This window comes from Strix uralensis, chromosome 18, assembly GCF_047716275.1.
Source record: "Strix uralensis isolate ZFMK-TIS-50842 chromosome 18, bStrUra1, whole genome shotgun sequence".
NCBI lineage: Eukaryota > Metazoa > Chordata > Aves > Strigiformes > Strigidae > Strix > Strix uralensis.
This window is the reverse complement of record NC_133989.1, coordinates 12,193,010-12,204,593: the sequence shown is the minus strand read 5'-3', so window position 1 is coordinate 12,204,593 and position 11,584 is coordinate 12,193,010. Positions and strand designations below refer to the sequence as shown.

Genomic DNA, 11,584 nt, shown 5'->3' with positions numbered 1-11,584 from the left:
AGGCGCTCTCCTCCTCCTCTGCAAACTCCTGTCCCCCCTTCGCAGGGCAGCGGCGTACAAGCTTCTTCTCCGGGCCTGACTCATGTAGCCGGGGGGCTGGGACGGGCCCCGGCCCCTTCCAAGCTCCCCCAGCCCAGCGGCCGGCCCAGCTGGCTCTGACAAGGCAGGGATGCGGCTGGGATTGAAGAGGGGATTTTGTTTTAAAGTTACTGTCTTTGCTTTTGATTTTTTTTCCCACACTCTGTTAAGGAACTCGGTTAAGGAACCGGTTTGTTCTCCAAACGCGCCTTATGTCCCTGCAAAGGCAGCTCGCTGCTGTTGGGAAGAGGAGCGGGGCAGAGAGAGGCTATTCTTTTTGGTTGTGTGGTGCCTTGGGTTTTGTTTTTAGAGGGATTTAAAGCTCAACGCGGTTTTCGCACTTTGAGAGCAGAAGCGCGCAGACACGCTGCGACCCGGCTCTGGGGGTCCCTTTCCCGCACCCAGGAGGAGCAGGGGGCGATTTCTAACCTCCTCTGGCTGCAATTTCGGGAGCTGAGCGATTATCTGCCTTGAGAGCTGCTGATGGATGGGGGAGCTGAGAGGTGCTGAGCCCTGGAGAGTGTCGGGGAAAGATCTGTCCCTTTCTCCACACGCATCTAAAGAGTCTTCTAAACTAAAAAAAAAAAAAAAAAAAAAAAAAGGAAAAGAAAAAGCCGGAATAAATAAAATGTGCAGATGGAGAGGAGGAAAGTGAATGGTCCGGATCCCAAAGGAGCCGGGGGAAAGGACAGCCGTGTCCAAGTCCTCTCCTTTTCTAATGAAGAGAAAAAAAAAAAAAAAAAAAAAAAAAAAAAGAAGAAGAAATTAGTGCCTGCACTTAGCGTTTCCCCTGTCTGGCAGCCGGGGGTGGCTCAGGCCGGAGGCTGCCGCTCCCCGCCGGGCTGCAGCGGGGACACCCCGGCAGCAGCCGGGCCCGGCGTGGGGCTCCCGCCGCTCCGCTTCTCCGGGGGTGGGGGGGGGGGGGGGGAAGTGGGAGGGGAAGGGGATGCTCACCCCCGGCCACGGGCGAGATCTGGGCAAAGCGGAGGAGGGGGCAGGGCTGAGCGGTCCTGCCCTGAGTGCGGCAGCCGTCCCGAGTGGGCAAAGCGGCCTCGCGTCCCCCCGGTGCCCCCCTGGCTGCTGGGCCGGGCGGCGCGGCAGGGGAGGTGAGGGTCCAAAAGTTTCCCTTTCTTTTTTTTCGGAACACGAGAGGTCAGAGAAGCAGGTCCCTCCAAGAAATGCCATTTCAATGATTTTAATAAGCAAAATAGGAAACAATTTTAATAACCAAAAACAGAAACCAGTCTGAATAAAACTACAATAGACCAGGTTTTTTAATATTTTTCATATCATAAGCAGGATTTGAAATTGATCCCTTCAGAACTTTACATGAAATAAAAACAATTTTTTTCCGCTGCTGCAATGTTTTGATTTCAACACAGTTGAATCAGTAAAAACCAAAGATCGTTTTCTGATGCATGACTAATATCCACAATATTTAAAACTGCAAGCACCATGCTGTTCATTACAATCTTGTTATTACTGTTAATTTATAAACTAATACAAACTTAAAATGCATCCGGCCAGCAGTGCCAGCTATCCTAAAAGGAAACTAAAAAATAAGTTTTCATTTTGGTATTTTTGTCAGTGCAACGTAAATCCTTTTACTGACCTGCAGGAGGAAAAAAAAAAAAAAAAAAAAAGTAATAAAAACACCCATAAGACTCCAAACTACTACTACTATACAACTGCAAATAATTTTGGCTAAAACTTTCACTCGCTGCATAGGGAAGCAGAGAAGCAGATTACAAATCATTGCAAAAGAATACACTTAAAAGTTGCAGGATGTCTTCTTAAAAAAAGTTTTAGTTTTATATGCTTTTCCAGCCCACTCATCCGCTACTACCATTGAGAAACCTAACTTCAGTGGCGACACGGAGCCCTCGCTGCTATTGCAACTTGACTCGTAAGGAGGAGGGTTTGTTGTTGATTTTTTTTTTATTTATTTATTTACCGAAAATCAAGGGGCAGTTGTTTCTTAAAAGGAACTGGTATCTCGTCCGTCCTTCGCTTCCTGAGTGTACAATCAGAAGGGAAACTATATGGCCAAGCCTAACCACTCCAGGCTGGGAATTGTCCTGAAGGAAAGAGCTTCGCTGCCACTTTAAAGCATGGAGTAGGCTCTAGTGACCGATGAGAGTTTTTCCCTGTTAAGTTTAGGTTTGTCAATGCCATTCAGGCGTTTTTGCTTCTGCCCCAACAAACAAAAACCAAAATGAAAACTAAAAAAAAAAAAATACAACTTAAAAGTGCACCAGATATACAAAGTTGTTTTTTTTTCTAATGCAAAATGCCCATAACTTTTTTTCCTTACGTATCTCTTTAATACCAAACAAACCGTATAACCAGCCTGCTGAAATGTTATTTTGTTTTTGTGTTTTTTCTCCTGTGCGGTTTGAAGTAGCAGATATTTACAAGCTAACAACCATAAAAGAAAATAAGAGAGCAAAACCAACGAACAAAACTGCACAAGCAGTAAAAAGTTTGATAACTTGTGATGCTTTTCTTATCGATGAAACAAAACAACAACAGAAATCTATGATCGATGATCAACATGCTATAGTTAAACAAGAAAATGGTACAAAATAGAAATTATTACCATACATGTCCAGCATGCAGGATTAATATTTTTAATGCAGATTTTCGTATTTTTCTATATAATCAAGCAGGCAATAAAACTGATGAGTTTCTTTCTTTCTTTCTTTCCTTCTTTCATTCTTTCTTTCCTTTCTTAGATTGAATGTCCCATCTGAGTCCTGTAACTTATTTCTCAAAGCAGGCAATATATGAAGAGTTTGCATATATTGTCCTTTTTATTTATTCTCTTTTTCCAAGCAGGTAAATTGTGCATGAGATGGTGCTGTATATGTCCTCTCTCTTTCCAAGCAGGCAGTATGTTATAGATGGCTTGTTCATTGTCCTTTTTTATTATTATTCTCTTAAAGTCCATCTCGTTCTGCAAGCAAGCGATCTTTAAAACGCTTCACTTGTCCTTTTCTCCTTTGCCTCTGCCTCTGTCCCTCTCTCTAACTCGCAAACGAAAGTCGAAAAGTTGCACTTTACCTCTCCCGTCCCCACCCCCAGCCTACTTTTCCCACAGCTACTCTAGAAGACTGGATGCTGCAAAAAAAAATCAAGTCTCTATTTTTCTCTCCTTCTTTCTCTCTAGTCAAGCAGACAGATGGATGGAGATGTCAGAGGAGGATGGGAGCGGGGGGGAAGGTGACGGGGGTCAGGTTTGGGGGGTGGGGGGTTTTTTGTTTGTTTTTTAATTATTTTTGTTAAGCACTCACATGAAGAACTCGGGGGAAGATGGGTTGTCACTGGTGGAGCCGGCCTCTCTGAAGCCATTGCTGGCAAGTTTCTCACACTTGAGCTTGTAGGCATCTCTCTCTCTGGCGAGCCGGGTCACTTCTTGCTTGAGCTGTTCCACCTGCTGAATGAGCTGGGTCTTTTCGTTCTCCAGGTGGTGTTTCTGCTGGACACGTTTATACCTGCAGGACTGGGCATAGCCCCTGTTCTTCAAGGTCCTCCTCTTCTGCTTGAGGCGGATCACCTCGTCTTTGGTGAAGCCTCGGAGGTGCCTGTTGAGCTCCCTCACGGACATGGAGACCAGCTGGTCATCCGAGAACCGGTCCTCCACGCTGCTGGAGGGGGGATGCTGCTGGTGCGAGTTCTGGAGCTGCTGGGAGGAGCTGGAGGAGGTGGAGGGAGTGGGAGAGGCCTGGTGGTGATGATGGTGGTGGTGGTGAGGGTGCCCGCTGCCGGCCAGGTCTTCGTGAGTGACTGCGGGGTACTGGTGGTGGTGTTGGTGATGGTGGTGATGGTGGTGGTGGTGGGCCCGGAAGCTCTCGAAGCCTTGCAGCTGCTGGGACACCTGGTGGGACCCAATGAGGGCTTCGACAGCGTCCTCTGGGGTGAGGTTCAGGGCCTCGGGGTTCATCTGCTGGTAGCTGTTGGCCATCCAGTACAGGTCCTCCAAGTGGGTCTTCTGCTCGGTGGGGCTGAAGCTGGGCGAGGAGGGCACGGAGCTGCAGGGGGTGCTGATGGGGGTGGAGGAGACGGAGCCGGCCGGCTGCAGGCGGGTGCAGTGCCTGCCCGAGCGGTCGTTCCTGCCCAGGGGCTCCTTCTTCACGTCGAACTTCATCAGGTCGAAGTCGTTGACGTACTCCATGGCCAGGGGGCTAGTGGGCAGCTCGGCTCCGATGCTGAGCTCTCCGGCCATCGCTGTCTTGCGGGCACCTCTCCCGGCGGAGGGGGCTGGAGACCTCACTCCAGCGCGCAGCCTGGCAGAAGGCTGGCCGCGCTCCCTTATTCCAAAGCAACTTTGGCTTTGCTTCCTCGCTTCCTTCCCTCTGCTCCCCCTCCACCGCCGCCGCCTCCTCCTTCTCCCGGCTTCTGGGGCTTCTTCAGTCCGGAGCAACAAAGCCAAGGACGAGCCGGCACCCGGGGCCGCCTGGATGTCTCCTGGCTTTTTGTATCAGCGGTTGCAGCGCAGCGCGGGCTGCGGCAGCTCCTGGCACTCGGACACCGGTCGCAAGGAGAAAGGAGCGGTAGCAGGGAGGGCAAAAGCAAAACAAAACAAAGATGCTGCCTTCGGGTCTGTGGAGGAAGAAGAAGAACGCTGCAAAACGTCTAGCCCGTGCCCCCGGCTGGGGTTTGTAAGTCCGGAGCCTTCTCCCCGCGGTGGCAGAGCACCGGAGTCTGCCGCAACTTTCCAGTCCGAGCAGGCGGCCGGGGGAGCGCACTGGCTATTCGGCGGCGGCGGCGGGGCTCCGCACGGGAGTTTTCGCTGGCTCCGGCAGCGCAGGGGAAGGGGAGGGAAGAGGGGGAGGAAGGAGGGGAAGGAGGAGGAAGAAAAAAAAAAAAAAAAAGGAGGAGAGGGGGGACGAGAAAAACCCAGGTCTCCGCTGTAGCTGCCGCCTCCAGCGCTCGTTGTGCAGCTGTGATTCGCAGCGCAGCCCCCCTTGGCTTCTTATACGGCCGTGCCCGCCGAGAGCGCGGCGGGGGCCGGGGCCGGCGGCGGCCGCGCCAATGGCAGCGCGGCGGCGGGGCCGGGCCGGGCGGGCGGCGGGGGCGGCGGGGCCGGGCGGCGGCGGCGGGGGCGGCGGCGGGGCCGGGGGCGGGCCGCGCCGTGACAGCTCCGCAGCGCCAGCTGAGCGGCCGCCGCTCCCAGCCCCGCTCCTCCGGGCGCTCCCCGCCCGCTCCCCCCTCCCGCACCGTCGCCTCCCCTTTTATTTATTTATTTCCACACCACCCCCCCCCACCCCCCCTCCCCGCTTTTCGGCCTCTGCAGTCCACAAAGGAGGAGGCTCGGGGACATCCTGCCCGTCCCTTTGTTCTAAATATAACAAAGTCCCTTTTTGCCCGCTGTCGTCCCGTAGCAAATTTCAAGGCAGGCAGCTTCCCCCCCCCGCCCCTCGTCCCTTCCAACTTTATGGAGGCGTCCCCGACGCGGAGGTACCGCGGCAAAACCGGCCCCGAACGCGCGGCGCGTCCGGCCGGGAGCGAGCGCCGGGGCCGGGGGGATGCGCGGGGAGCCGGGAGGGAGGGCAGCACCGGCTCGGCAAGGCTGTCAGCTCTCCTTACACAACCGGGGAATCCTCCCGGTTCCAGGAAGCGAATCTCTTCCCAAAGTAAAGCAAAGGCATTGACACAGACAATTGCAAATATTGGGGAGAGAAGGGAGAAAATATAATTACATTTCAGTTCTGAGGGGACCGTGTTTGCTTTCCTCTGCTGTTCCCTAAGTGAGTGACTGCATGCAAAGGAGTACTCGGCTTGTAAGGTTTTTTAGTTTCTTTTTTTTTTTTTTTTTGGTCCGGTAACAGGATTTTTTTTTTTTTTTTTTGAACATTTTGTAACGATTAAGGGAGATTAGGGCTTCTTTTTACACTGTTTTTACGCTCAAACAGACAGAAAGTGCGACCCCAAGTGTCCATTTGGAGAATAACAGCTACTTTTAACGGGGAAAAAAACACCCGGAAAAAAGGGGACGGGCGGGCGGGAGCGGAGCCGAGCGGAGCGACGCGGAGCGGGAGCGGAGCTGCCGCGGTCCCGGCCCGGCCGCGCCGCTCCGGAGCTGCGCCTCCGCCACCTGCACCTCAGCATCTCCCAACCCCCCCCCACCCCAATTTATTTAGCCAAAAGAACAAAAAAAAAGTTCAAGAACTGTCTGCTTTTCCGAAATTAATTAGGAGGGAACTGTCTTTCTGGAGTTGGGACAACTCTGCCGAAGTCCCCAAGCGGAGACCCCCGGCGTCGGTCCCTCCGTGTCGGACCCAAGCGCCATACCCGGGCGATGCCCCGCTTGTCCCGCTCCTCCACATCTCCGCGGAGCCGACCGCGGCCGCGCAGGGAACCGAGGAGGCAAAAGACGCGCAAAGTCCGTCCCCCCCAATATTCTAGGGGTCCCTCCGGCAGCGGGCTGGAGGGAGGGGGTGGAAACCAAGAGTACAGGGAGTACAGGCGCTCCGGGGCTTAATTGCGTGTGGCAATGCCTCGCTCGAGTTTTTCCTCACGACATTTGGAGGGGACATAACTCCCGGTCCACAGCGCCCGGGAGCGCTGAGCTCCGGTGCGCCCCCCCTCCGCGTTGTCGCCCCGCGGGTGAGCGAGTCCCTCCGCACCCCGATCCCGGCTGAAGCGGGGCCGCGCTCCCGGGAGCGCGCAGCCCTCTCTCCGCAGGTTGTCCTGCTCCAAACGCCCGTGTGGGAGGACACGCGTGGAAACCTCCCCCCCCCCCCCCCCCCCCCCCGGGGTGCTCCCCGCGCCCTGCGTCCCCTGTGGGCTCCGGGGTCCGCACGGGCACCGCGCTGCTGGTTTCCCATCCGTGCCAGATTTGGGAAGTCGCCGTCTTTTCGCCGTTAACGAGCGGCGCCGAGGCACAGTGAAGGCGGAGAGGTCCGCGGTGCGCGGTGTCCCGGCGCGGAGAGGCCGGGGCCGGACGGGGGGACCCGGCCACCCTGGCAGAGCCGCCCGGGGCTGGAGCTCGGCGGTCCCCGTTCGGCGACTGCTGCCTCCCCGGGGGATTGGGGAGAGCCGGGAGGCTCCCGGGGGGCCCCGCTGTAGTTGTTATTTATGAGGTCCTGGAAGCTGCTTTGGAAGAGCTTTATTTCTACCTGTACGTTAAACGTTATCGCTGCTGGTGGGGAAAAGGGGACCCTGGCCAGCGCTTGGGAAGCTAGGATGCAGCCCTGCAAAATGTGCCATTAGATGGGTAATACTTTTTCCTCTCATAATTACTGAGGTATATTCACAAGGTGGAGCTACTGAAAGGCGGAGGAAGCATTGATCTGATTATCTCCCTGTCCATACACACTCTGTCCCTTTTCTTAATCTTTTAAGCTGTGAATTACAGATCGCTTTTGCGCGTCCATCCGCATCGTCATGAAATTTCGGGGCACTCTCTGGGTCCGTTTCTTTGCTCTTCCATGCCTCGCTCCCTTCAACAAAATACATCCCACAAAACTTGCGGCGTTACGGGGCTGGCTAAAGTAAGAACCGCTTTGTGCCCCGAATCCCCAGTTAAAGGCCAATTTTGTTTATTGTAGAGCTTTTAATTGAACCACCAAAGGTTATTTTCGCTGGGGTTTATATGTTGGGGGATGCTCCTCCGTCCGATCTATTTTTTTTTTTTTTTTAATAAGGATTGGGGAAGAAATAACCTTGCTGGAGCAGAAGAGGGTTCCTGGGCTGAGCAGCCCAGCGAGGCACCCCAGGAGGAGTTTCCCTTCCGCGGGGCCAAGCGGCCGAGCCGCGGGGCCGGGCGGGCGCGGTGCTGCGCGCAGGGGATGCTCCGCGCATCCCGGCCCTACGCGGCCGCCCGCACCCTAAAAGCTTCCGCGGGGCGATGCGGCGGCCCCGGCGGCTGCCAGCTTCTGCGAAAAGGATTTCCCGTCCCCTCCGCACCCGCGGAAGAAAAGTACCGCCGTTGCGGGGGGGCGGAGGCACCCACCTGCCCGGCATCGCAGCGCCGGGGCACAGCTCGCCTCCCCCCCAAGCGTTCCGGGCAATTTTTATTTAATTGCGACCTTCTCCCTACACCCGAAAACTGCTAATCGAGCGGCTTTTTTTTTTTTTTTTTCAATTTTTTAAGATCCGTTTTTTGAAGGTTGGTTTCACGTAAAGAATGACTTCTTCCCGCTCTCCCTCGTCTCCCCCTTCCCTTTCGCAAACTCTCGGCCAAAATCGGGAAGAGTTCAAAGAAAACGATAGTGTCATTTCAGATCAGCTCCATCCGGCGTGTCCGCCCAGGGCAGGGCAGTGGGGGTCCCTGAGCCACTGAAATTTGAAAGCTCGCCCTTAAAACTGGAGCCTATAGATACCTATACGTGTTTGGTTTGGTAAGGCTTCTGCCGGGATCGGGAGGGGTGACATTTAGAAAGGGAATCGTATTACGGTGGCATCTCAATCCCCAGTTCTTAGAAACAGCAGGTCTAGGTAACTGATAAAAAATAAGAAGAGTGTTTTTATATATATATATATGTGTGTGTGTGTGTGTGTGTGTGTGTGTGTGTGTGTGTGTGTGTGTGTGTGTGTGTGGTGCATGTATTTTCCACGCTACTGGTTCTCTGGGAAGCGCCCCTCGGTTTTGGTATCTGACTGCTACTTTCCCTCCAGAATTAGCTTTTTCACCCTATAACAGTAGTGGGATCTGTTGTCTGAAATGGGAGTTTTGTTAACAAACACCCAAACCGAAATCACCCATGGCTGGCAGCCGGCACTGATGGAGGAAAAGGGCATCACTTTCATAATTCTTACCTCTCCTCGCTTGATTTTTAATTTCCCAAACTGCAAGCAGACACCGGGCTGTTTGTCAGGATTTTTTCTCCTGTGTAAGCAGCGAGGGACCTGGTTAATCATCTATCGCAGATACATGTGCATGAGAAAGAAAAGTGTTGATGTTTGCTTGTTCGGGCTGATGGGAATGGCCCACGAATTTAGGATTAAATTACTAATGGTAATCATAAGTCTTTGTTTCCTCTCTCTCTTTTCTGCGGGGATTGTCAAAGTAAAGCGTGCAACATTCTTTGGACAAAGTCTGCACAGCAGCTTTGCAGTATAAAATAAGCTATTGTACCCTCCTGGGTTAACTGGGATCTCTTCAGATTTTAGCCTGAACCAGTTAAGAGCGGGGCAAATCCCAGTACTAACTTTAGACACGTTTTCACAGGTGGATCTGTGACAAGGGAGTGGAGCAACACTTCAGAAGGGTAGGTTTCTGTGGGGGTATTTTTCTTCCCCGAGGCTTCGCAGTGTCCAGCGTTAAATCCCCGCTTGAGGAGGGGGGGATCAGTGTGTGCGGGCGGCGGGTTTGGGGTTTGTTCGGTCGCGGGGGGGTCCTGCAGAATAAATGCACCCGGACGGGTCTTGCTCCACGGGACGGGGTAATTTAGGGTGTGATTTGAACGCACCACCTTTAATTAAACCCGTGACCTCGCCTGTGTGGGGAGAGGGGGGGTGGGTGCGGAGCGGCTCCCCGGCGCAGGGGGGGTCACCCGCCCGTCGCGGCCCCCCCCGCAGCTGTGCCCGTTCCCCAGCCCCCCCCACGGGCGCTGGGACCCCCTCGCCGGCAGCGCCACTCGGGGGGGGTGGGAGGGTGCGGGCGGGGCTGGGGGGCGCGACAGCTCCTGGAGGGGGGAATACCGGGGGGTGAGGGCGCGGAGCGGCCCGCGGGGCACCGCACCAGCGCACGTTTGGGGGGATGTCCCGGCGAGGCTCCACTTCCCTGTGAGCTTGGGTGGATGCAGGAGCCGGGGAGCAGGGATTTTATTTTATATTTTATTTTATTTTATTTTATTTTATTTTATTTTATTTTAATTCTTTTGAAGGGGCAGTGGCCCCCCAGTGCCCCCCGCTCCTCGGGGGTTAGGCCGGGCCACAGCATAGGGCTGCGTGGATGCGCGGCCCGGGGGGACGGGGGTGGGGAGGTGGGTGCTGCCGTGCCTTTCCTCCTGCCTTTTTGTGCAGAGAAACAAGTGCAGCTCTTCAGCAGCACCCTCGGCAGCGTGCTCGAGGTCTCGCTGCACCCTGGGAAGGGGAAGGGGGTGTCTTTGAGGCGAAATGGCAACATTTCACCCTCTTCTATAATGTCCCACAAGGGTGCCTTTGGCAGGGCAGTAAGCAGAGAGCAGAAACATTCTCCTTCTAGTTATTTCTTTCAGCCTTAGCCCCATCGTACCACGAATGAGTAGATCCAAACTTGTTTTCAAGAGAATTTGTCTCTTTCTCATCATTTCCAAACGCTGCAGTCTCATCACAGCCCCCTCTCTAGTACGCGCTCTTATTATTCCCCTTGCCACCATGGTAAAAATTGTTTCTATGAGAAGCACCTGATCTGGAAGCACAAAATCCCCTGTTCCAGCTTTGCAAGGACCAGCTTTCCTCCTGTGCTTGGCTGAGTCCTGCTTCCCACTTGAACCATGACATGTTGAATTCATTATCTGAGCCCCTTTAGGAGCATTTAGCTAATAAAGCAGCCCCCAAACCTTTCTGAGTGGTCAGAAGTCTGATGTAGTGCCAGTAGAAGCTGAAGAACTACAATTACTGCAGTCATATCTTGCAGTGGCATTTTGTGTTATTCAAAGGTTTTTCGAACACTTTCAGAACTTGGACATCTTACTAGAAAAAAATTCTCTACTGTTTTTCTGCTTCTCTTATGAATACAGAGGTAGTGCCCAGGTGTCTGGGTGGGAAAAGTGATCTTCCCAAGGGTGTTTAGTTTCCTTGGAAGGGATATAGAAAAGGGGGATGTCAGGGAAAGTGTCCTGGACTATGTGCAATGTCACAAAGCCATGAGCAGCCAGGAGATCTTCCAGAAAAGGTCAGCATCCCTTTCTGGCCAGTCTGTTGCCTGTTTTTCCAAGGGGCTCGGTGGGAGACTTCCTTGAGGATCAGATCTTTAGACAGTGAGGAAGGAGGGAAGGAAGATCTGGCCTCGGTCGTGCTTGAGGAAGCCCAGGAGCTTGCAAGCATCTTTTCAGAAAGACCAGCGTTGCTGCAGGTTCAACGGCCGCGGCACCAGAGAGGCTACTCCCAGCAGAGCTGAGCACATCCCTCGGCCCTTGCAGGATCAGGGGGCTGTCGTTACAGCCCAGGAGTCCACAGGCATGTTCCGACCCCTGCTGGGACCCATACCCTTTCATTCAGACTGATTTGTAATTCCTTTTCATTGCACAAAGTCCTGGATCAAAAAAAGTGCTTATATATAGAAAATTTTTGGAATTCCCTTTCCAGCATTTGCTGCATAAGGATTTAAATATAATCATAAAGCCTATGCTGTATATTCTTCTTTTTGCTCTTTGCACCTTTAGTCCCCATTAGGGATTTTGTTTTGTTTCTGTTTTGACAGCCCCTGTATATATGTGTTTGTGGTTGTTCTGTACCGTTTCCTGATTTAATATCAGTGCAGTTACAGGAGAAGGATGCACCGTTAGCATTTTTTGCTCAAAGTATTTTTCAAGCTCCTTTTTGATGTACTGGTCAGGTTTGCAGCTTCTGTGCT

At 53.4% G+C, this 11,584-nt stretch overlaps 1 protein-coding gene across 1 annotated transcript; it reads right to left on the bottom strand.

The window, feature by feature from the left end:
- Window positions 1-1,257: 1,257 nt before the first annotated feature.
- Window positions 1,258-5,007, bottom strand: MAFB (MAF bZIP transcription factor B). Its single transcript, XM_074888380.1, has one exon. It carries the CDS (start codon window positions 4,301-4,303, stop codon window positions 3,368-3,370), a length of 936 nt encoding a protein of 311 aa, XP_074744481.1. The 5' UTR covers window positions 4,304-5,007; the 3' UTR covers window positions 1,258-3,367.
- Between the last annotated feature and the right edge of the window lie 6,577 nt (window positions 5,008-11,584).

Coding starts and splice junctions, on each gene's coding strand:
- MAFB (XM_074888380.1), bottom strand. CDS start 4,303: ATGGCCGGAGAGCTCAGCATCGGAGCCGAGCTGCCCACTAGCCCCCTG.